This window comes from Nannobrachium achirus (genome assembly GCF_963921795.1).
Source record: "Nannobrachium achirus genome assembly, chromosome: 9".
Lineage (NCBI taxonomy): Eukaryota > Metazoa > Chordata > Actinopteri > Myctophiformes > Myctophidae > Nannobrachium > Nannobrachium achirus.
The window spans coordinates 10339670-10366267 of NC_137818.1; the positions used below are offsets into that span (position 1 = coordinate 10339670).

At 44.0% G+C, this 26598-nt stretch overlaps 1 protein-coding gene across 1 annotated transcript in view; it reads right to left on the minus strand.

The window, feature by feature from the left end:
• LOC308291914 (membrane-associated guanylate kinase, WW and PDZ domain-containing protein 1-like) overlaps positions 1-26086 on the minus strand; it is a gene marked incomplete at its 3' end in the record, with an annotated part of 183682 nt that extends 157596 nt beyond the window's left edge. Inside the window, exons 1-2 of the mRNA XM_080734060.1 lie at positions 25375-26086; positions 18016-18190 (exon numbers count right to left, since the gene is read on the minus strand). Coding sequence (XP_080590186.1) covers positions 18016-18190; positions 25375-25512 — 313 coding nt within the window. The 5' untranslated portion in view covers positions 25513-26086. The remainder of the gene's footprint in view (positions 1-18015; positions 18191-25374) is intronic.
• Positions 26087-26598: the final 512 nt, after the last annotated feature.

Consider the following 26598-nt stretch of genomic DNA (forward strand, 5'->3'; position numbering starts at 1 on the left):
TTTTGGCTCCACCCTCATCCTCGCCTGCCCACCCCCCTCCCCAAACCTCTCCCAGCTCCTCCCTGCCTCCTGCTCAGGCCTGCCCACCCCTCCCCAACCCCCACTCAGCACAGCACACAGCACAGCAGTAGCAGAAGGTCGACCGATGATGTCATCTGCAGAAAATCAGACAGCCCGTTTTGAGACCTGCTTACATAGATCTGCCCATAAACTGAGAAAGACACAATGGTCAGAATAGAACTTTGTGAGGATAGAAGGTGCTGGTGGGACACCAAAAAAAGGTTTTAAAATAGGAAAAGTAAAGTTTACTCTCCTCAAAAAAATTACCCCGACAGTACAAAGGCAGGGGCTTTAGCGAATGAGGGAGCAGCGTTCTTGATCACCACCACTACGCTGAAAGCGTTTGTTCTCCCAGGCCAGTCCCAAATCTTTATAAACTCAGGTTATTCTCCTCAAAAAACTGGCCAACAGTACAAAGGCAGGGCCTTTAGCCAATGAGGGAGCAGCGAGCCCACACTGTTTCGTAGGAACGGTATTTCTAGTTGCGACCGTAGGTGGCAGTTTACTATCAGAACCGTCGCAGCTTGTCCGTTATACGTCCGTCCGTCAGTCCGTCCGTTTGGACGTGTACACTTTTGTAAGGTCTATGGGTTTGCCGCTCTGACATCATGCTCTGACATCACTGTGATGTCAGGGGAACCACTCCAACAGAAAGGGTTTGCCACTCTGACAGATTCATGCTCCAACTTCAACGTGATGTCAGGGGAACAACACTAACAGAATCCCTTTTATGCCCCTATATGGAGTTCCCTGATGTCATCAATATTAAGCCCATATCTAACAGGACTTCATATGGGAATGCCCATATATGGAGGCCACATCGGCCACATACCACACTAACAGAATCCATATATGGCCAAGACAGATGGCCAAGACAGCCCATATCTGTGTGGCCGGTTCTACAGAGATCTCCATGTATAGGCATGAAAGGGATTGTATGTATGATGTCAGATGTCATAGACTTCATAGAACTTTCACATAACGAATAACTGAGTAAGCATGTTTGGGCCTCTCACATATCTCCATAATGGGTACCAGGGGTCTCCATATATGGGTAACTGGTCCGATATACATCACTGGCCAGATGGCTACGACATGAAGCCCTGAAGCGTCTTACTAGTGAATTATTAATATTAGTGTGGTTGCCCCTGTGGCGTCCTTGAAAAACAGAGATTGTTCTCAATGGCCTTCTCTGAATAAATAAAGGTCTGAATAAAAAACATCTGGAGATATGGATGCACTATGACGTAACACTGATCAGAGGGACATCGACATTGGGCGTACGTACAACAAACTTTGAGAGGCTTGTGCCAAGATGTAGGCCACGTCTAGGCCAGATGTAGGCCACACTTCAGTTTACGTAAGCCCCAGACATTCTTTAAACACCTTTTAGTCCGTCCCTGGGTTTCTGTCCATCTCAGGGTTCAACCCTACAGACAGTATATCATGGTGTCTGCTGTCTGGGGGCGCTTTTTCTTCACAGAAACCCCGGCCCGGAATCCACCTTCTTAAATCACCTGGCTGTCAACATGGCTACGCTTTAAAAACCCATGGCATGTGTTGCATATTACCAGAGCCACATGGAACGCTGTGGGTGTAATGGATGTGACGGTGGCGTGCTTTGATCAGGGGAGGCTTTAGTGTTAGGTTTAGGAAGAGCTTCTGTCAGATTCCCATGATCTGCTGTCTGCAGGACGTTGACCCCCGGAGTGTCTGGAACAGGTTCCTCATGGCTCTGTAGACCTGAGCGCTCCGGACAGGTGAGAACCAGCATGGTTCATGACGCACCACTGTTGCCCAAAGCAATGGGTTGTGAAGAAAAGATTATTGCGACCGTAGGTCGCATTTACTATGAAAGCCTACATCTCCCGTGCGTCAGTCACGCATTTCCCGCGTGTCAGTCACCCCTCACGTCACGCTCCATAAATGGCCAAGACAGAAAGTGGAGCTGACCATCATCATCACCTTGATCTCCATGTATATGAAGATCACAACGCTGACCTCATCAAACCCTGAATAGCCATACTGTACATGGAGACGATATGGAGATCACCTATAGATCTCCATATACTGTATGGAGCTACATCTGATCTCAACATCTGATGATATGTATTTTTATTACTTTTATGAGCAATTCAGTCACTGTGTGTACATTTAGGTAATTGTTTTTAAGGTATTATTACTATTGTATTACCTTTTGTAATAATATTTTACCTTTTGTATAATATGTTTTTATATTTATCATGGTATGAAGGGGGCCGGACAAAATAAGCGTTTGCTTCTCCCGGTCCCTTCTTGAACACAATCGTTTTGAAACTGCGATGATGGTGATGTATAGTTTTCCGTACTGTTTTATTTGTTCAAGATAAATAAAGATCAAATCAAAATCAAACCTCACGGAATCCAGATACAGTATGGATATAGCTGACCTGTAGCTGATCCGTGCTTCTCACCCTTAGGACTGTATAAGTGTGTGTGTGTGTGTGTGTGTGTGTGTGTGTGTGTGTGTGTGTGTGTGTGTGTGTGTGTGTGTGCAGGCTTGCGTGCCAAAGGTACCTACAGTATTCGTGTACATGTATGTATTACTTTACACCAGTGGTTCTCAAAATGGATTCCAGGGACTCTGTAGGTTCCTCTATGGGGGTCTGTACAAATGTCTGTACAAATGGAACCAAATGAACCCTGACGGGTTCATTTGGTTCCATTTTGTACACTGCCAGAGTTAAGGGGAGGACCTTGAAATGTGGAAGTTTGAGAAGTACTACTGCATAGTACTGTGTTCTATTTGTCTGTCATTCAATGTTATATGAGATACTTCAATGGTTTCCAGTGGAAATAAGCTTAGTCTTTTCATGGATCTCCTTTTAGTAGACCTTGTACCAGTGAACTGTACCGTCATGAAACTGTACCTTTTCCTATGCAAACTTCTAATAAAGTCTTCAATCAATCAATCAATCAATCAATCAAAACAAAGCACTGCTTTACACCCCTGTCCTGTGGTGGGTGTGTGTGAGTGCTAAGCCCCAGAGGTCAGTGCTAGCAGCATGGGTCCGTCCATGCAGAGCTCCAGTGTGACTAACAGGAACCACCGCCTCTGTGACACTGATGAGGAGATCAGAGGGAAGATGACCAGGCTGCGCTGCACCTGGGAAAGATGCCAAACATTTATGGAGCAACGTTGTCCTAAACACGGCGCTTTCCCCCGTGTGACGTTTCTTTTTTTTTCTCATTCTAAATGGTCATGGGGTTGCAGTGTTCATACTTTTGATTTGGTTTTAGTCGTTTTATATACTTCGCCGCACGATGGACTTGTGGAGTGACGGCAGCCGATCTATAAGCTCGAAACATGTCGCGTTAGAGACCAACTGATGAGTCTTTCAGCTTGTGGTGGTTTGTAATAATCAAAATCTAGAAAGTAACTAAAGATGCCATTCTGGGAAATTGCTAGTGTAGTTGCCTATAAAAGCCCAACACATGCCTCTGAGATGTAGCTGAGTAGAAGTAAGCGTATTGACAATAGAGAGTACGTGCATGCATAAAGTGAATGGCAAAGTGAGTTCAACATAGTTTAACATTGTTTAATGCAATCAGGTAGGACTTTTCTGTTTGGATGTATGGGCTGTCAAGGCCAGAAAGTAGTTTTTTGACAGAGGTTATGCGTTCCCGCATAACCTCTGGGTATGATGATGATGTCACACGCATACCCTCTATTGTAAATACTGAAGAAAGTAAAAAAAAGAAATACCTAAAAGAGTGCTTGAATGAATACAGTACATGTCATCATAATGTCACACCTTATACTAAAGACTACGCCACACTACTTAGTTACTTTACACCATTGTGGGAGGTGTGCTAACGTTCTAGCTACACCACCGTCTTTCATCTCGATGGAGGTGTGGTGCATGGTAACTACGTACATCAGAGACACACAGACAGACATCATCAGCCACCCTGAGGCAGTGGGTCAGAGCAGTCCCTACTCAGTGACTGCCTGCTAATAGCTGGATTAATGCCCTACTTCATACTACACGTAGTATGTTGAACAGTGTCACTAGGGATGGGACAATACGAACATTTCATGTCACGATTTTTTGTTTGAAAGCTGTGAACAGCGTGCACACACGTGGTGCATGATCTAGGCATGGGAGTGCATGATCCGTGCACTATGAATTACATGGAAGTCTATGGAGACCATGGCATCACGGACCTTCAAAGAGATTTAATTGATAGCAACAAAAGTGCTAATTTGATTACAATAAATGTACCCCAATTGATTCCGGATGGGGACCCAAATGCATGTGGGTCCCCATCCCTCATCCTGAACATACCTTTCTCTCTCTCCCTCTTTGACGACTATTCGTCGTCGATTATCTGCAATTATGCAGTAGGATTTCTTTTTTTTAAGGTTTTCAGAAATGTCCAAAAATAGTCAATCTACAAGCTCACAGTGAGCTCATTGGTGTATGAGCTCACAGTGAGTATAAGGTCATTCAAAGCGCGCACACACACACACACACACGCAAACGCACACACACTCACACATATGAGAGCACTGCAGATGGATTACAGCATTAACACAAAGGAGTGTAGATGGAAAGTCCCTTCCTTCCATTGACATCCATGTAGAGCTTTGTTGTACCAATACCAGAAGCCTGGAAGGCCGGACATGTACAACTTGATGAAAACTTACAAGTATTCTTAGTTAAGAAAACCAGTAAGACTCCCTAATCGGGAGATGCATATGTTGTCTGCAAAAAGCAACCTCATGGTGGCGAGAGGGGCATGTGAGAAATCAGGGGCGGAGGTTGTGGTTTGCCAGCCAAGGAGTGTGTGTGCAAGGTTTGACATGGATAGGGGCAACGGTGCCGGAGATAAGAGTAGGGCCAAAAGTGTGACGTGACGTGACAGACACGGTGGAGCTATACGGTCCGAAAAAACCTCACAGATTTTTCTCACAGATCAACACAACAGAAAAAAGGTCTCCTCCCCAAAACATTTAACCCCCCTCCCCCCAAATGTATGTTCAAGCCTTCTAAACTAAACCAAGCGCTATAATGAGAGACTTGAGTTGAGACATAATATTATTTCAGTGACCAAGAAAGGCAAGTGTACCAGCTTTAACCCATTTAGGGCCTAGAATTATTGAATGCTTTAACCAGTGAAAAATAGCAGATATACAAGCTCACAGCGCGGCACCGAGTGCCGCGCTGCGAGCTTGTAGATCTGCTATTTTTTTTAAAGTCGTGAAAATGTGTGCAAATCTTTGATTATATGTATTTTCAAAGCGAACGTTTGTAACTCAAATTTTGCTTTTGGGTGGTCCCTGGAACTAGATATTATAAATGGGGGTCTGTGGCCAAATAAATATCATTTTGGGGGTCCTTCACATGAAAAGGTTTGACCACCACTGACAGTCTCTCAAGAACAGACTAACTGAGCTCCATTTAAGTGAAAAGGACCTTTTCTTTGACGATGGCTGGCCAGATTGCTGACATAGAAACATAGGTTTTTTTTCCAAAAATCTTAGAAGGATTGGGTCAAAATTCAAATATTCAAGATTTTTCAAAAATAGCAGATCTACAAGCTTGCAGCGCGGCACTCGGTGCCGCGCTGTGAGCTTGTGTATCTGCTATTTCTCAATAGTTAAAGCATAAAATAATGAAACACAAATTGTGTACCCGTTCTGAATGGGTTAAAACTGATTGTGGTGCCAGAAATGAGAAGGAGATCTATTGTGTCTTATCCTGTTGCTGGTTACAGTGTCAGACTATTGCATTCTTAAGTTCATTCTCATGTCTAGTTCATTCCTATCACACACTCATACCGAAAAGAAATCTTTGCTCATTTGAACGTTTGAGAGGAAACGTCGCGGCGTCAATGTTACAAAAGTCAAGGCCTTCTGGGATGAGTCAGCGGGGTGTACCAGGAACGTGCTGGTCCCACTGCACTGCCCAGTGGGAATGTCTGGCACCCATCCTATCCTATCCCATTCCCGTTTAGCAGACCATCTGTACTCTAGCTGTCTGGCAGAGGCAGAGCTACTCTGTAGATGTCCAGGGCTCACTTTAAAAGACGCATTTCCATTGGCATGGCTCCACACCACCTACTTGTGCCACCGTTTCCACTACGAAGGAACAGGCTATAGGGTGTGCCAAATGTAGTTCTAAGAGCGGCCATTTCTTGGGTAAACACAGCCTTACACAGGTGTTCTGATTAGACTATAGCATTAGTTCTATGTAATCAAACAATTGAAACACCTGTGTTTTGACCCAAGAAATGGCCGCTAAGGACTACAATGACGTAGCCGCTGGCACACACTATACGCACAGCAGCCATATTGGAGAGACGTTGGATCTCTTCTCACTTCCTTCAAAAAGTGTTACCAATGATACTAATGTATACTGAAGTTATAGTATATCATCATCTGTATTTATGTCTTGAGACAGATTTTAGTTTGCGCCATCAATGGAGGCTTGTCAAGGGGGGCTTGTCATGTCAGAGGGGGGCCTGTCAGAGGCCTCGACCACAATTATCCCTAAAGAAAATAATAATAAATCAAGGCTCCGTGACTTGTTACACAAATCTTCTTTTGACTAAACAAGAGACACGGTGCCATTATTTAGCGCTCTGCTAGCAGAGACGTGCCGGGGGAAGGCAAGACAATGCTGCTGAACAAGGTCCTTCACCTCTGGGCCGACTGGGAGACTCAGAGACAGGAGATAAGAGCTGCAGCTATACAGCGCCGGGGCAAAGTCCTTACATCTCCTGTTCTGTACTATAGCAGATTTACTGCTGGACAATTACTCAGTGTAACAGCAGGGGTTCTCAACCAGAGGTCCATGGACCGCTAGTGGTCAGTGGGGAGAGATTTGATCATGTTTAACCCAAAATAAAGACAGACAGACAGACAGACAGACAGACAGACAGACAGACAGACAGACAGACAGACAGATAAATTAGCCGATCTACACGCTCACAACAACTCACAGTCTATTTCCACAACATGTATCTATGGAACAGGGTCAAACTAGATGTAAATGCCTGAACTCCTACAATCCTACAAAGTGCTTGTCAGGGTGGGGGGGTGGGAATTCCCAGTGCAAATAAGATTCAAATATGATTATTTTGGAGGATCTCCAGTTCAAATATGACCTTTTTCTTTTGTGTGTGTGTGTGTGTGTGTGTGTGTGTGTGTGTGTGTGTGTGTGTGTGTGTGTGTGTGTGTATGTGTGTGTGTCTGTGTGTGTGTGTGTGTGTGTGTGTGTGTGTGTGTGTGTGTGTGTGTGTGTGTGTGTGTGTGTGTGTGTGTGTGTGTGTGTGTGTGTGTGCCTGCGTGCGTGCGTGCGTGCACGCTGGGGTCACCACCTGAAAGGGTTGTGAACCACTGGCGTTAGAGAAGGGAGGGACACATCCTGTGTGAGCTAAACGTGAGCAGTAAAAGTATTGTGGGGCGTGGAATGATTCATGTCCTGAAGGTAATGGGAGCATTCCATTGACTGCCTTGTAGGTCATCAGTGTCCAGTGTTCTGGACGCGACCAGGCGTTTCCCAACGAGTCTGAGCACAACGGTGGGGGACGAGAGGGGGGGGGGGCTATTCTGGCCCCCTGGTTTACAACTTCTAACAGCACTGAGTCGGCTCAAGCGAACTTCGCAGTGCTCGACACAGCGACTCGCTCGCTTTAGCTCGCTCAGCGTTGTCTCACGTTGCTCAAGTCCGCTTGAGATGGCGCGCCTCCGTCACCCCACACCCCCGCGCCCCCCACCGTTGAGCTCAGACTGAATGGCAAAAACGCGGACAGCTGTGGGGCAGGAACTGTGAGACAGTGAAGAGGACACAGAAAGGGTGGGGGAGGGGGGGGCATGGGAAGACTGAAGAGCATTCTGGATCAGTTGATTTAAGCGAGCACCAAGGATGGGGATGACTGTCGCTTGGATAAGGAGCAGGACACATTTCTGGATCTGAAATCGATATCTGAATACGACATACAGTAATTAATTGCCGGTATAGCCCTTAAATTATCCCTAAACTTCAGTGTGTTTTGGGGCGAGCGTTGGGGTTATACCCAATATAGGGGCGTCCATAACTGAGTGGTTAGTGAGCCCGCCTGGGGAGCCAGTAGAGATGGACGATAAGCGATATTATCGTTTATCGTGATAAATAACACTCACGATAATCGTATTGTGGAGATTTATTTTATCGTGATATCGTCCTCCGTCATGCACTGGGATCAATTCACCTTTTATTTGCCGCATATCCGGTACCACTTAAACCCTCTGGTACTTATATATATACGTACTTGATACAGTCTTTTTTCCACACTCAATTAAATGTATTTGCCAAAAAATAGCCGATCTACAAGCTCACAACGCGTCGCGTTTGTTGTGAGCTTTATCTGCTATTTTTGGGCAAATGTTAGGCCCCAGCATAATGGATTTTGATTATCGCGATAATATCGTAAATTTCTTTTGTCACAATAATCGCGATATGACATTTTCATATCGTCCCATCCCTAGGAGCCAGAGCCCCTGCTTGTACCAGGTACGATTCCAGACCAGGTCAGCACGAGCACCATAGAATCCAATGGCTGCTCACTGCTCCCTAGTTGTTACAGTATATACTGTACACACATAATGTGACAATAAAACACAGAAAGGAGTGGGGACTGTTCTATTCTACAGCTCTGGTATATGAAGCAGGGTTGTTAAGCATTAATGCAGTAAAACACTTGCACACAAATGAACAATGACGTTCATGGAAACCTCTCAACCAACACGGTGTGCATACCTCTGACTAAAATTCCTCTCCAACTTCTTCAAACATTATTTGCACAGCTTACACATATACCCTAGATCTGAACACAAGAGTAATACCAAACTAAAAAGCCAAACTAAAAAGCCAAACACGCCCTGCATACCGCACACAACAATACCACAGAGATCTGAGATCTGAGATGTGTAATATTCCACCATGCCATCTCAAGACACACAAGAACACTGCAGTGACATTCTGAGAAGAAGAAAAAAGAGACGTGTGTGTGTGCTGCGACCTGAGGGCTTGTCGCTGCATTCCAGAGAAGTACAGACACACTCACACTCACACACACACACACACACACACACACACACACACACACACACACACACACACACACACACACAGGTGTTCAGAGTTCACATTTTTATACTCCATCGTACAGAGCAAGCAGGGTTGCCAGGTTTTGAGAGAGAAACAGGTTTGGCGGCAGCCAGGTTCGACGCAAAACGAGCACAAAAGATTTGAAGCGACCAGTTTTTACCACTTGGGTCATAGAGCTGGATTTTCTCCCTTATCCTTAAACTTCTTTGCCTTTTTTATATATTTTGAAAAATAAAAAAAATTAAAAAACATTTACAAATACTTCAAATAGCCAATCCATATCGAAACGCTGTGAGCGTGTAGATCCGCTACAGTATATTTAAAAATGTTTTTCTAAATAGTAAAAAATGGCAAAAGAGTTTAGGGATATGGGGCAAGGCAGGGACGAAAATAGGGCCCCTAACATAAAATGTACATTGACTACTTGGAATTATAAATAATAAAGCTGATCTACAAGCTCAAAACAGCTTGTAGAGCAAGACTAAAAAGTTAAATATTTTTGAACTATTGTAACAACAAAAATGTTATAGTGGGGGTCCCTAGCACAAACTATTTTCAGATGGGAATCTGCAGACAAACACACATTGATTTGGGGGATCCTTGACATGAACTGGATGACCCGACATAAGAAGCAAGGCTCAAATAAGCAATGAGACATCGATTCGTGCCACTTTTCGAGCTTTACTGTGAGAGCTGTGGTATTATAATCAGTCTAATTTACGAAAAAACACAAAAAGTTTGAATATGGAGATAAACGGTTTCTGCCCCCAACAGCAGACAGACTTGGCAACATGACAGGTACTGAACCCGTCTACCTGATAGAGTTTCTCCTGTGGCTGCATGGCGACCTGGCCCTGGCCACCGTAATAAGAGCCCTGAGCAATCTGAAGAGGAAGGGATTGAGATCTGATCTGTCCCCGACAGACAGTCACCTGGTCTGGGGCCCACAGCAACCTGGGCTGCCTGGAAAAAAACTCTTATCTCCAACATTTAAACTTTTTGTAGTTTTAGTTTTTTTGGTAAATTAGCGCGCTATTTGGTCACACTAATAGCGTCGTGCAAAGGCATCAAAAGTAGCAGATCTATAAGCTCAAAAAAGTGTCTATTTTGAACGCTGAAAAGTAACAGCTTTGGTCGTATGAGGTTTCGACAGAGACGATATCGCAGAAACCTTGTATCTCTATTTCAACCATCTACGATATCACAATGTGTCACAATGGGATGTGTTGCAAGCTTGTAGATCTGCTGTGCGCTAGGCCTAGGGGGTCCTCAAAGTTACAACAGGGTAAGGAGGGGTATAGTTTCCTTTAAATCCTTTAAAGTGTTTTTCTTTTCTTTTTTTAATATATATTGAACCAATGAAAAGTATTAAAGTTGGGTAAGTGATTTTCTTTGGTTAAAAGAATATGTGTTGTTAAATAGCTCTATTCTGATAGTACTCATTGCTATAGAGTGTCTGTTCAGTAACAGGAGGAGTCTCCATGTCTCTCCAGCTCTTTAGTAAACAGAAAATCTAAATTTCAGGTCAGGATACCAATTTCATCCAATCAGGACAGAGAACACAGACAGGAAACAGATTAAACAAGTGTAATTGGACGTGATGACACAAAGACGTGAGCAGACAAAATGTGAACTGGAACACTATCCACAACTTTCCAACATCCCAGCGTCGCAGCCGAGTGTGATCTACAAGCTCACAACGGTTGCATCTGCGACGCGACGTGAGCTTGTATGTCTGCTGTTAACCGGAAGTGTCCCGCAAATAATGCTACAGTTAAGTCTTGCTGGAAAACAGGTGGATAAAAATGAAGCTGATAAATGGGTACTCTCTCCTGATTGGCTCAAGGTTTGTCAAGCCTACATGTGACTCCTGTGACTGAACAAACACTCTACAATGACTACTATCAGAATATAGTGCTTTTACCTTTTAACAAAAACTTTTTTGTTTTAACCAAAAAATAGAACTTACCCTACCTTTAACAAAAAGCAAGTGACTAAATAATAAACTACACTAGATCCATTTTTGACATACAAGGTTTCCATCCGCCGCCGTGCTGTGGCTGTGGCTCCGCTCAGGCCAGGGGCCCCGTGCTGTGGCTGTGGCTGGGCGCAGGCCAGGGGCCCCGGACGGGCTGAGTGAAGCACAATAGAGGTCCTGTGAGTTCTCACTCAGGTACGATATGAGAACCTGCTTCTCCCCTTTAATTAGTCCAGGGGAATCTGCTGAATCATGCAGCCAACGCCAGGAGGCCAGTTTTAGTCATAGTCTTTAGAACAGGGGTCATCAACAGGGGGTCCTCAGAGTTACTACAGGGGGGCCGCCAAATCCTTGTGTGATAGGATAATTATTTTACATGAACAACTTGAACCCTTGCATCCTTATACTCTGAGTCTGAGGAGAACTTTAGCCAAAAATAGCAGATCTACAAGTTCTCAACGCCTCGCAGCGCCAGGTGTTGAGAGCTTGTAGATCAGCTATTTTTGTCAAATCCAAATAGGTTTGGTGTAGAGGTAAAAAAAAAGAGTACAGATTGAAAGATCAAGTTTACTAAGTATCGACGATTTAAGATTCTAAGTGGTTAAGTGTCAAACAAGTCTATGAATGTATCTATGAAATCGATGAGAATCTCCATCACAACATTTATACAAATAGAGGGGGTCCCTGCTTCATCTCCCTCTCAGCTAAGGGGTATTGGCCTGAAAACGTTGAAGACCCCTGCTTTAGAATAAAAATGTAATTTAGTTTTAGGGGCGATGCATATAGTCCACTAAGGAGACAAAAGTAATTCTGTTCGGGATGGCTCCCCGACCCGAATTTATTTCGGCTCTATAAAAGTCAATTCATACTCTCTCATGGCTAGCGCCGAAGTCACTTGGCAAATATTGTAGAGGTCCTCAGAAAGAGTGAATACACTTCCCGGCACCGGCGTCTGCCGGAATTGCCGCGACAGGCACAGATTCAGAACAGGACCGGCAGTTCGAACACACGCACCGGCAGGTAGGACCGGCAGTGCCACACGGACCGGCAGATAGGACCAGCGGCCGCGGCACGGACCAGCAGATAGGACCGGGGCCGCCGCACGGACAAGTAGGACCGTCGGCCACCGCACAGACCGGCAGGTAGGACCGTCGGCGCATAGTTTTACTGAGGTTATGGTTAGGTAACGGCGGGTGCCGGGAATTGTATTCGCTGTTTCTCGAGGTCCTTGGCATGAAAACGTTTATGAGCGATAAATGAACTTCCCAGGACGGATACATATCTGACTGGCCCTCGCTGGCCTCTGCTCTGATGGCTGGAGGTCCAGGGAGCACCAGCTCCAGCCTGCGCTGGAGGGGCAGAAAATAGAGAGAGAACGTGTGTGTGTGTGTGTGTGTGTGTGTGTGTGTGTGTGTGTGTGTGTGTGTGTGTGTGTGTGTGTGTGTGTGTGGTGTGTGCGTGCGTGTGTGCGTGCGTGCGTGCGTGCGTGCGTGCGTGCGTGCGTGCGTGCGTGTGTCGGCCTAAAGTTCTTAATGGGTTAAACATTGGTATGTCGTTGCCTCTGGTGACCTCTCAGCCTTCAGATGTAAACATACGCATTATGCAGAAGTGTCGAGCAGAGCGGTTCAAAGATAGGGCTTGTTGTTTAGAATAATTGCCAGGTCATTTTAGACAAGCGGTTCCCAGACAGAGATAAGAGATTAGGCGTTTGCCCGGGACACAAACTAGTGAAAACAGCAGATCTACAAGCACACTATTTTCACTACTTCTTAATTTATTTTTCTTCTAATTTATGACATTTCTTAAAATGTATTTTATTTATTAATGGAATTACTTATATTATTTATGATAAAATCTTAGCTTTTTGGGGAAGGTTTTTTGAAAATGAAAATGTTTTCAAATAATAATAATTAAAAACGACATGTTGATTTTTTTTTTTTTTTTAAGTATAAAGGACCCATAAAAATGTGTCCATGACCCACACGACCCACTGTTTTGGGAAACCGTGGTTTAGACGATGAATAAAAAAGCACAGTCTGCTCATTATGTCACATAACGTCAAGGACAAACCAAACAGCAGCTCAGTGGACACACCCACAAGGGGGAGAGGTTCGGGGCTGAGTGCTCTCTCAGTGCGAGACAGATAAGGACTTAGGTTGGATAGGCCAGGCATGCACTTAGGACCCAACTAATGGCCGTGGTAGGGAGAAGGGTTCAGGCTTTCACTCTCAGACAGAATGTTTGGGGTCATTGTAATGTTTGTGAGCACCCCAGACAGCTTTTTTAAGACGCTTGAATCAGTATTTATAATTTGGATATTTGTATCCCCCCAACACATTAGAAGGACAATATCAGCCAACATAACGAAGGACAGGTGTTTTTTTTGTTTAGTTTTTTTTTTTTATCCCATGATTGACAGGACAGGTGTTTTCAATGAATCTATCATTGGGTAAAAAGGAGTTTGAAGTCACAATGGGTTTGTAAGGGGGTGTGTCTGATGAAATGAATGTTAAATATCTATTCTAAATATTGAATCAAGCAACTGAAAAACTGCCTGGCGTGAAACGCAAAATCCTGAGTATACGTTAAAACCAGTAACACGTTCTAAGGCCGAGAAGCGAAACAGAGACTGACACAATATGTCCATATCATTCCCAGATATGGGCTTAATATTGCTGACATCAGGGATCTCCATATATGGGCATAAAAGGGACATGGACAGAATTCATTTGCAAGTTTGACTCCCACAACCACACTGGTTATCATGAGACTGACACAATATGTCCATGTACTGTATGGACATTCCCAGATATGGGCTTAATATTGGATCTTGGCCATATATGGAGTGAGACATGAGGCGTGACGGACGACTGGACCATACAGTATATGGGAATTCCCAGATATGTGCTTAATATTGATGACATCACGGCCATATATGGAGCGTGACAGGAGACGTGATGCACGCACGGACAGACGGACGGGCAGACATGATCTGCAGGTTTTCATACTAAATGCGACCTGCGGTCACAATGACCCCAAACATGTTTGAAAGTAAAATATCCCTTGAGGTTAAAGTGTATTTAAGTACAGCACTTGCATAAATGTACGCAAGTAAGTCACTTCCCACCTGTGACTGACTAATTGGACCTGCATTTCATTTCATCAGAAAAGGCAATAAAAAGCTGCAGTGAAACCATCCCTGTTACGTAACACTGTTAATGATTTCTCTCACCGCTGTATACACACCTGTCACATACTGCTGGCCTCCAATGTGTGTGTACACACTATTATATCCCTAGTCTTCAGTCAAATATCGCTGTCGGGTGGAAACCTTGTATGTCCAAAACTTTTATTGACATTTATTGTATTGATCATTTTAAAAATGATTTAAAATAGTGAAAATAGCTGATCTACAAGCCCACAATGCCTCGCGGTGCGAGGTGTTGCGTGCTTGTAAATCTACCATTTTCACTAGTTTTGTGCAACAGTCTAATATGATGAGGCAGGGCTTTACTAGCAAATTTGGAGAAATGTGAAACTTGGCGATACAAGGTTTCTGCTGGACAGTGATGATATGAGAGTACAGGTGTGTAAGTGTACGACACGTGCATGTGTGTGTAAACCAACATGATAAACTGTGACATAGCGTATTAAATATTTAGTGAGGACATTGAATAATAATAATCAAACAAGGAATCCCAACATAAAACACAAAACACAAACATGTAAGGACAAAAAGCAGACAAAAAACCACGCCTCTTCCAGCATGATTCTAATCCCACAAAATCACATTGTAGTCTTTTAGGAAAAGGATGACACAACTAAGTCCTGGGGACTTGGTTCCATCGCGGTCCTACATATTCAATTCAACACCGCGTGCACGCGTAAGTGTAAGTGACCCACTGTAAGGATCCGTGACCTGACAGGTCAACGCGGGTCGCTATGGCAACCGCGCGGAAAACAGGACCATGGATGTCAGGACGGTTCCTAGTCAAACCGTTCCTCTGTCCTACTTCACATACATGTAGCCAGAGTCAGTGGTTTCATTAGTGCTCATACCCTATAGGTGGGGATGGCGAAAGCGCCTTTCTGTGTGGAGTTTGCATGTTCTCCTCGTCTCTCCTAGAGTAGGTACCCTAACCCAGTGGTCCTCAACCTTTTCAGGCAGTGACCCCCAAAATAATCATATTTTAACTGGGGACCCCCAAAATAATAATATTTTAACTGGGGATCCCCCACCCTGCACAAGCACTTGGAATTGTATCAGTTGGCATTACATTTGGTTTGACTCGATCTATTCCGTTGTGAAAATAGCAGATCTACATGCTCACAACGCCTCGCGTTGCGAGGCGTTGTGAGCATGTAGATCGTCTATTTTCACAATTTCAGCCTCTAATATTTGACAATTTGACCAATGTTTGACCAGAGGTACTAAAAAGGTCTTTAAAGTCCTTAAATTGTCACTTTAAATATGTGCAGATACCCTCTATACACTTCGACTTTATGTTGGTTTGTTTACTGTTGAGTGAGAAAACAATGTTAACATTTAGCTTAACATCTGGGGACCCCCCAAAATAATTTGGGGACCCCTCTGGGGGTCCCGACCCACAGGTTGAGAACCACTGCCTTAACCAAAAAAATGCAGTAATCCTGGTCTCTATACTACCTCCCCCTGGCCAGCCGGGGCGCCTGATGGAGGGGAATATCCTGCACATAATTAACTCCAAACTCTGACTGGGGAGGGAGTCTGGGAGATAGGTGGGTTATTGCTCTAATGATCATTACAACCTGATGTGAAAGAAAATATGTCTAAAGAAAGAAAATAAATGTTATGTTGATGCAAAACCTCCACCGGCTGTCAGTCAGTCTGTCTGTCAGTCTGTCAGTCACACGTAACACTTTTGCCCTTCTCATATCTCCGCCACCGTTACCCCCATCCATGCCAAAATTTGCACACACACTCCTTGCCTGCCAAATCACTACCTCCACCCCTCAGTTCTCACATGGCCCTCTTCTAGCGCCACCACAAGGCCGATTCTTGTAAAACACATTTTTGGACACTGCTCCTACAAATTCAGCCCTAAAATCACGCAAATCGGTACACACTTGGTCTACACTCATGTCTTCAACATGAATCTGTCCCATATAGCGCCACCATCAGGCTGATTTTTTCAAACACATTTTTGGACACTGCTCCTACACATTTTGCCCTAAAATCACACTGCGACCTGACGGTCGCTTTTCTCCCGATTACGGAGTCTTACTGGTTATTAAACTGAATTTTTGATATGGCACACTGACTATCAAGAAATTGTAAACATGGCACTTCATGTTAAAAAAGTTGCTGACCCCTGGTATAGAGGGTATCTGCACATTTAAGGACGTTTTAATACCTCTAAAATGACAAATTAAACATTGGCCAAATTGTCAAATACTAGAGGCAGAAATTGTGAAAATAGCAGATCTACATGCTCACAACGCCTCGCATTAGGTCTGTATCTTCCATGTACTGTAGATCCCTTACTGGGCGTGAGCTCTGATTGGATTATGACAGTGTGATGTAATGATCGGCAGATCTGAGAGAATGAGTAAAGGATCTGACGGACAGCTGATTACAGCTGGGGCGGGCGAGACTCACATGTCCTGCATGAGCTAATGCTATGCTTCATTTAACACACACGCACGCACACACGCACACACACACACACACACACACACACACACACACACACACACACACACACACACACACACACACACACACACACACACACACAGCAGCTTGTTACTATGGTAAACAGAGGGTCCATGTCAACATGTCTTACACATAGACCAAAAACTATATGAACAGCGTCACAACATTGGTTTCTACAGACCATAAATGAAGCCTGTTTTGCAGCGATTTCAAATCTGCCATCTTTCCATACCCGAAATGCAAACGGACATTAATGCTATTGGCTGCAACCGCAGCGAGGGCGGGTCTTCACTCGGTATAACCAGTAGAAAGCCTAGAAAGAAGGTCTCACGGTCAAGAGAGAAATAGCAAGACTGGAAGCAGGTTGGAGTCTATTCATTTCCAAAGGGAGAGTGAACGTGAACACTAGCCTGACACTCAGCCTGAATTGACATTTCATTATTCCAAAACAACATTTTCAAGGGGTGTGGCTAGCGATACAGGGTCTGTAAACAGGCAACGTGAACACAGCTTCTGAACCATTCTTTAGCTCCACGGTCACTGAACTAAATATTGGATCTGATCGTTTTCATACTAAAATAGTAGTACTTTTCTCAGAGACAGAAATCAAGAGAAAATCGACTTCATCGACCTTTCTCTCTCCCAGCAACATACTCTCTGGGGATCTAGCACCAGTAAACATCTGACGCCGGCGCCCACTTTAGGAGACCATTTGTAGGATTTGTGTACCATCCATGTCGCCTCTAGAGGCTCCAAAAAAACAACTATAAGGTGGAACCTAGCCTCGCGTAGCCAGGCTTACTCATCTGCGAAGAGAAAAGCCTGGTTACGACCATAGGCTGACACGGCATAGAACGGTGCTACTTCCGCCGGGAGAATTTCACCGGAAGTTCACCCGATTGACGGGCAGCCCGGCCAATGAGCGCTCGGAGAGGCCGATGACGACCAATTGGGGAATGTAAACAGACTTCCGGTGTCTACAGGTTCATGCCATTCCATCGCATATTGTGTCCAGGGTGGGTGGAACCAGGGCAGAACAAGGCAGAAAGAGCCCACTGGTTGGTCAGACAGGGACCAACCAGAAGGCTGACAAAGGGTCAATTGAGAACGCATATCTTCCTAAATTAAAAAGTCTTTGTTCTTACCTTGGCGGACGGTCTTCAGCCGGACGGGCTCGTTGGTGCAGCTGTTAAAGATGGCCAGGATGTCGTAGAGAGGCAGGCCGGACACCGCCAGACCCTCCACCTCCAGCACCAGCTCCCCAGGGTGCAGCTTACCTCCACCTCCGTCACCCGCGTACACCACCGCATCCTCCCTCACCTGGAAAACAAGTACAAACACAGTCACTAGCGTACACCACCGCATCCTCCCTCACCTGGAAAACAAGGGCAGAGTACTGCACTTAAGACAGGGGTGTCCAAACCTTTTTCAAAGGGGGCCACATTAGAATATATTGAAACACGCAAGGGTCGATGTACTTTCAGACCATAACAAAGTCCCATACTGTACATATGCACAGCATTTAAATGATTTTAACTATCATCATCAACAACATTATCAAAGGTATTTTGTCAGGTGTGTGCTCTGAACAAAACGCAAATTACTCAGCCTTTATTAGCAAATGTAACCAGACTTGCAAGGTAAAAACGTACAATAAAATAGGCTTTCTTTGACCCCTTCAGAATGAGACAACAGGGAACAGGGAAGGAATCCTGACAAATTATACTCTGGGAAAATATTCCTGTTTGATGGTGCTGGCAGGCCGTTTATACAATAGGAATGAAGCCGCGGGCCGTATAAAATTCATCCTTGGGCCGCAATTGGCCCACAGGCCACTCTTTGGACACCTCTGCTTTAAAGTGATCCCTGACTAATACAACAAATATGCCTTAATACATTATAATTGTCCTCTATAACTACAATGTAAAATTAAAAACACCTTAATTATTTTATTTCTTCTAGAAATAGCTAATCTTTCACTCAACAGGGGAAATGCCCGTCGCAAGTTGATGATGTCATAAATGTCATGTGTGATCTATCCCTATGGAATTTATGGCATGCATGTGCAAAAAACACATTTGAAATATTGATTTGATGCTCATATTAACCATAGTAAGTATTAAGTTTGTTTTTATTTGCACATGCATGCCATAAATTCCATAGGGATAGATCACACATGACATTTATGACATCATCAACTTGTGACGGGCATTTCCCCTATTGAGTGAAAGATTAGCTATTTCTAGAAGAAATAAAATAATTAAGGTGTTTTTAATTTTACATTGTAGTTATAGAGGACAATTATAATGTATAAAGGCATATTTGTCGTGTTAGCCAGGGATCACTTTAAGACCTGGAAAGCATCTGTGTCGCGTTGAGACTTGAACCACTTTAACCATTATGTTATGCTTTAACTATTGAAAAATAGCAGATATACAAGCTCACAGCACGGCACCCTCAAAATTCCATGCAATTGGCCGTGGACCCCCCCATCTCAGAATATGTTGTTCCAGGGACCCCCAGAAGCAGAGATTTGAGTTACAAAAGTTTGCTTTGAAAAATATATGTTCAGAGATTTGCTAAAATCGAGGTCGCCTAAGGTCGCCCTTTAGGCGTCTTACTGGTATTAGTCTATTACTTTACCCAGTAACGATTAGTGTAAGGGATTACTCTGCCAAAGCAGTAATATTATACCATATTACTAGGTAAAAAAAAGTGTAAACATTACATTTACTCTGTTGGCTTCCTTTTGAAAACGTTTCTTTAAAAGGTCAAGAGAGGTTGCTGGTGTTTTATAGCCTTTTTGGCTGATTGGTGACACTTATTATTATTAGCCTATTATTATTACAAAAACATGGATTCAGTTATGAAAGGAGCTGGCTAAACAGATTGTGTTGTTGTACATGATCTTTCTTTTTTTTTTACTGTAACTCTGAGAGAGTAGGCTAGCCTACAAATGGAACCAAATGGACCATTACAGGTTAACTCTGACAGTGTACAAATGGAACCAAATGGACCCTTACTACAGGTCTGTAACTCTGAAAGAGCAGCCTGCAAATGGAACCATATGGACCCTTATAATCAGAGTAGCCTACACATGGAACCAAATGGACCCTTGGCTTGCAGGTCTGTTAACTCTGACAGTGTAGCCTACAAATGGAACCAAATGGACCCTTACAGGTCTCTGTTAAGTTAACTCTGACAGTGTACAAATGGAACCACATTTGTACACTTTCAGAGTAATGAAATAAATGAAATTAAAGAGTTTGAGGAACAATCGTACTATTTGAATAGACTAGCCTATAATAGGCCTACTGTCCGTCACTGTCAGGTCCGTGAAGTCAGCTGCATTAGCGTTTCCGGCCTGCCAGCTGGCTGCATTAAGCGAAGCTCCAGCCTTCAAAATAAAAGTCAACTAAATAATGTTTATTTAAAAGACACAAATGTATTTAAGAAGTACGTGTATGATGTATGTCTCTATACTAGTGTACTTCTAATTGTCCTAACACATTTTCCAGGTTCTTTCAGATTGAAATTCGTGGTATGCGAGCCATTAAAGGCCACTTAACAAGTTAATTCCATTCTTTCTATTGTAATCCATAGAAGAGCTTCAATTGGTTGTTGACACAAGTAGGCTACATCTAATGAGGTCCAGTTACTTAATTATCAATTTTACTTTATCTGTTTATTTAGATTGGGCAGATGTAATGTATGGTAGGCTATATGGGCTATATTAATGTAAGTAATGAAAATACACCGTGTGTGCATGTACACCAGGGGTCTTCAACAGGGGGTCCAGGACCCCTATCGGGTCCTCAGAATTACTACAGGGAAAGGCACCAAATCTATGTGTGATAGGACCATTCTTTTAGAATAAATGGACAACCCTCTCATCCCTTTTCTGAGGAGAACTTTAGCCAAAAATAGAAGATCTACAAGCTTGTAGATCTGCTATTTTTGGCAATAGGTTTGGTGTTGAAGTGAAAAAGCCGGAGACCAAGTACAGAGTGAAAGGTAAAATGTACTAAGTAAAAGATGGAACAAGGATGTAAGGAGTTCAATGTATAAAAAAAAGAAAACGCCCCCAAAAGCTCTAGTGGGCACTAGACAGGAGGCGGCTCTTTGTGTTGGCACTTTGAACACACGCAAAATAGTGACATTTTCAGACATTTTCAAACTCTAGTTGGCGCTGGAGAGCAGACGGCTCTTTGCGTCGGCACTTTGGAGACACGCACGCGTTCGGGGAGACCTCCTCTATCACTCCACACTCTCCGCTAAGCAGGAGAGGTGTAAAATCAATTTCTGTTGGTTGTCCAGTGCAGCCACTCGCTCAAAATAGTGACATTTTCAGACATTTTCAAACTCTAGTTGGCGCTGGAGAGCAGACGGCTCTTTGCGTCGGCACTTTGGAGACACGCACGCGTTCGGGGAGACCTCCTCTATCACTCCACACTCTCCGCTAAGCAGGAGAGGTGTAAAATCAATTTCTGTTGGCTGTCCAGTGCAGCCACTCGCTCAAAATAGTGGCATTTTCAGGCATTTTCAAACTCTAGTTGGCGCTGGAGAGCAGACGGCTCTTTGCGTCGGCACTTTGGAGACACGCACGCGTTCGGGGAGACCTCCTCTATCACTCCACACTCTCCGCTAAGCAGGAGAGGTGTAAAATCAATTTCTGTTGGTTGTCCAGTGCAGCCACTCGCTCAAAATAGTGACATTTTCAGACATTTTCAAACTCTAGTTGGCGCTGGAGAGCAGACGGCTCTTTGCGTCGGCACTTTGGAGACACGCACACGTTCAGGGAGACCTCCTCTATCACTCCACACTCTCCGCTAAGCAGGAGAGGTGTAAAATCAATTTCTGTTGGCTTTCCAGTGCAGCCACTCGCTCAAAATAGTGACATTTTCAGGCATTTTCAAACTCTAGTTGGCGCTGGAGAGCAGACGGCTCTTTGCGTCGGCACTTTGGAGACACGCACACGTTCAGGGAGACCTCCTCTATCACTCCACACTCTCCGCTAAGCAGGAGAGGTGTAAAATCAATTTCTGTTGGCTTTCCAGTGCAGCCACTCGCTCAAAATAGTGACATTTTCAGACATTTTCAAACTGTAGTTGGCTCAACTAGTAAGTAAGGCACAGGCCACCACAGATACAGCGTGTCCTTCCCCCACCACCTGAGGAGGGGTGGGATAAACCAGCACAAGTGCCGAAACAACTTAGAAAGTCTTTTCAAGTACGGCCATTTTCACGTTCAAAGATGTTCTCACAAAATGATGTCCCAGAAAGTGTGCCAGATAAATCAAAGGCACAAAACAGAGACACAAACATTGAAATATGCAATAGAATATGCAGGTTTGAGAATAATGAAAATAACTGCTGGCTCAATGCTACATTACAATCCATCCTACATCTGCAAGTAGTGCAAGATAAATTGAAACACTTGACAGCTGCTTCTATGGTTCAGATGTCATCTATGCCTGCGAATTTAGCAATTCTCATCCAGGAGTTTTTACAAGATCCAGGGCACACATTTGATGCTACAACAATCCATGGTGTCACTGAAGAATTAGTCAAGAGCATCTCAGCATTGTCCTTGTTAAGGCACAATGATCCACTAGATTTGATACAAAACCTATTAACCTGGTTGGATTTGTGTTCTGTCAAAGTAACTGTTAATGCAGAACATACAGACATCTGTAAAAAATGTGTCTCAAAAGATGAAAGCACACGCACTTCTGAAAGGACTACATTTTCATTACCGCTGCCACAGAAAGATGAATCCCTCACTTCTCTTTTCGAACAATCAATCATGGAAGGTGTAAAGAGATGTAGATGTGGTGCAGAAATGATGAGACAAACATGTTGGATTGAAGCACCTGATGTCATTACTATTTCTGTGTCCCGTGTTAATAATCAAGGGTTTGTACTCCACATCCCTATAGTCCCATCTGATATAATCGAAGTTCCCATTCATGACGGCAGTAAAAATAAGTATAAGTTAAGCTTCTTCCTTTGGGGTTTGTTTTAGTCAGATTTTTGTCAGTCTTACTGTGCTTACTGTGATTATCTAAAAAAAATGTTAGATCACAGGACTATGTATTCGATGTTTGGACTGAGCTGCATGCTTTATATACTGTACGTACATCTATCTTTTGATCAATTTGTGTGTGTTTGTGTGTGTGTGTACTTTATTTATACATTTATTGCATGTTCTATGCCTTTTTACATTTGAGTGATTTTTGCACTTTGGTACAAAGCATGTTGTACTTTATTTATACATTTATTGCATGTTCTATGCCTTTTTACATTTGAGTGATGTTTGCACTTTGGTACAAAGCATGTTGTACTTCATTTATACATTTATTGCATGTTCTATGCCTTTTTACATTTGAGTGATGTTTGCACTTTGGTACAAAGCATGTCGCACTTCATATATTTATTGCTTTTTACATTTGAGTGTGTTTGCACTTGTTGGTACATTGCATGTTGCACCATTAATTGAACAGTTTTGTGTGATTTGTGTTTGAATAATGTTTGCCATTATTAGCGCGCACACACACACATAGTAAATTGATCAAAACTGTGATTATTAAACTATTAAAGTAACCTTTCAGTCCAAATGTTATGTTTTCATTTCCAGTGAAAGTGTACACTGTTATTAACAATGAGTAATAAAAGGGTATTTTTTTTTTACTTTAAATCGTCTGTATTTGTTTATTCTCTGCTAAGCCGTATAAAGAAGCGTGGTGTATAAAAATGACTAGAATCTGAAAATGTCACTATTTTGAGCGAGTGGCTGCACTGGACAGCCAACAGAAATTGATTTTACACCTCTCCTGCTTAGCGGAGAGTGTGGAGTGATAGAGGAGGTCTCCCCGAACGCGTGCGTGTCTCCAAAGTGCCGACGCAAAGAGCCGTCTGCTCTCCAGCGCCAACTAGAGTTTGAAAATGTCTGAAAATGTCACTTTTGAGCGAGTGGCTGCACTGGACAGCCAACAGAAATTGATTTTACACCTCTCCTGCTTAGCGGAGAGTGTGGAGTGATAGAGGAGGTCTCCCTGAACGCGTGCGTGTCTCCAAAGTGCCGACGCAAAGAGCCGTCTGCTCTCCAGCGCCAACTAGAGTTTGAAAATGCCTGAAAATGTCACTATTTTGAGCGAGTGGCTGCACTGGAAAGCCAACAGAAATTGATTTTACACCTCTCCTGCTTAGCGGAGAGTGTGGAGTGATAGAGGAGGTCTCCCTGAACGCGTGCGTGTCTCCAAAGTGCCGACGCAAAGAGCCGTCTGCTCTCCAGCGCCAACTAGAGTTTGAAAATGTCTGAAAATGTCACTATTTTGAGCGAGTGGCTGCACTGGACAACCAACAGAAATTGATTTTACACCTCTCCTGCTTAGCGGAGAGTGTGGAGTGATAGAGGAGGTCTCCCCGAACGCGTGCGTGTCTCCAAAGTGCCGACGCAAAGAGCCGTCTGCTCTCCAGCGCCAACTAGAGTTTGAAAATGCCTGAAAATGTCACTATTTTGAGCGAGTGGCTGCACTGGAAAGCCAACAGAAATTGATTTTACACCTCTCCTGCTTAGCGGAGAGTGTGGAGTGATAGAGGAGGTCTCCCTGAACGTGTGCGTGTCTCCAAAGTGCCGACGCAAAGAGCCGTCTGCTCTCCAGCGCCAACTAGAGTTTGAAAATGCCTGAAAATGTCACTATTTTGAGCGAGTGGCTACACTGGACAGCCAACAGAAATTGATTTTACACCTCTCCTGCTTAGCGGAGAGTGTGGAGTGATAGAGGAGGTCTCCCCGAACGCGTGCGTGTCTCCAAAGTGCCGACGCAAAGAGCCGTCTGCTCTCCAGCGCCAACTAGAGTTTGAAAATGCCTGAAAATGCCACTATTTTGAGCGAGTGGCTGCACTGGACAGCCAACAGAAATTGATTTTACACCTCTCCTGCTTAGCGGAGAGTGTGGAGTGATAGAGGAGGTCTCCCCGAACGCGTGCGTGTCTCCAAAGTGCCAACGCAAAGAGCCGTCTGCTCTCCAGCGCCAACTAGAGTTTGAAAATGTCTGAAAATGTCACTATTTTGAGCGAGTGGCTGCACTGGACAGCCAACAGAAATTGATTTTACACCTCTCCTGCTTAGCGGAGAGTGTGGAGTGATAGAGGAGGTCTCCCCGAACGCGTGCGTGTCTCCAAAGTGCCGACGCAAAGAGCCGCCTCCTGTCCAGTGCCCAATTTGTAAAGGCTATGCACTCCAGTGAACTGCATTTATCCATTTATAATGTTTTTCTAATGTTAATAAAACTTTTTTTTTACCCAGAAACACAATTAGCATTGTGTATGTTCGTTTTAATGCTTAATCTATATTTTGAATGTGCATATCATGGGACAATTACTCGTTTTTCAACATTTTTCAATTGCCTCAGGGGTACTCTTATTCTGAAGAGATCGGCACCGGAAGTCTTATTGCAGCTAACGCTAATGCAGCTGACTTCACATAGGCCTGTCACTGACCTGTCCGATGTAGGGGAACTGGCCGTGCTCGGCTCCGCCGCACACATCCACGTTGAACTCCCCGTGCGCGTCCCTCAGCAGCGCGCACTCGTTGAGCTTGGTGACCCAGTGGTTCTTCTTGAGGATGACCCGGGACATGGTTGTCGGTTCCGATCCGAATAATAGTGGTCAAAATACCGTCAAAACCGGCCGATGATCGCAGCAGCGATTATTGAACTTTGGACCGAAAAAGAAGAATGAATGGGCAATATTATTATTATTGGTAGTGTTCCTCCAAGTTGTCCTTGTTGTCGGCGGTACATCCTCGCTTTCTTCCTCCTGAACCAAGACATTATTGACAGTTATCTCCCCGAATAATTCCGTTAACTTTCCGTTAGATTCGTAAACATCCCATATGGTGAAGTCACATTGTTGTTGTTGTTGTTTTCATCTTCTTTCCACTCGGTGTGGCAGTTATAGATCCATTCGGGACAGACAGACAGATGAATGATCTAATCCTGTGTAAATTGTAGGTCTCCGTTCCTCCTTCCCAACACGGCAAACTTAATCTCCAGCAGTTGTTGAGCCATCATCTGATCTATGATGCTGATGATCGAAGCTGAACTTACCGTTAACTTGTTTATTTTAATGAAACCCCGGCCACTGCGGCCAGACACACACGTCTTGACTTCACCTGGCTTTATATATGTTCAAAGGCTGAGGTGTGTTTTCTTTCCCCACACACACGCACGTACACGCACACACCAAAGACACTCTCAAACTCACCGACCAGCGATCTAGCGGCGCCTTTAAGCAGGTAACATGACAGCTATACACACAGTGACAGTACACACACACAGAGAGAGAAAGAGAGACGCGCGCACTCACTGCTGCTTGGAATGAAAGTTAAACGATGAGAAGAAATCATGCTCTCCGTACAGATCCTCCCCTTTCCTGGTCTCCTGGGTCCTAGTGCACTGCCTCTCCAACTGGCTGTTTGTTTAAAAGCATTGGTGGAAAAGTAACTAAGTACGTTTACTAAAGTAATGTAGGCTACTTGAGTACAAATTTAAAGTGCTTTTACTTGAGTGTTTTCATTTCTTGATGCTATTCTTGTACTTCTATGCTCCATTACAGGCACCAAAACCAGAGACATGAGGGCACCTCGAAGACTGGGCTCTATGGACATGTGTGTACCTGGACAACTGGGCACTAGAGACAACTGGGCACTTGGACGAGTAGGCA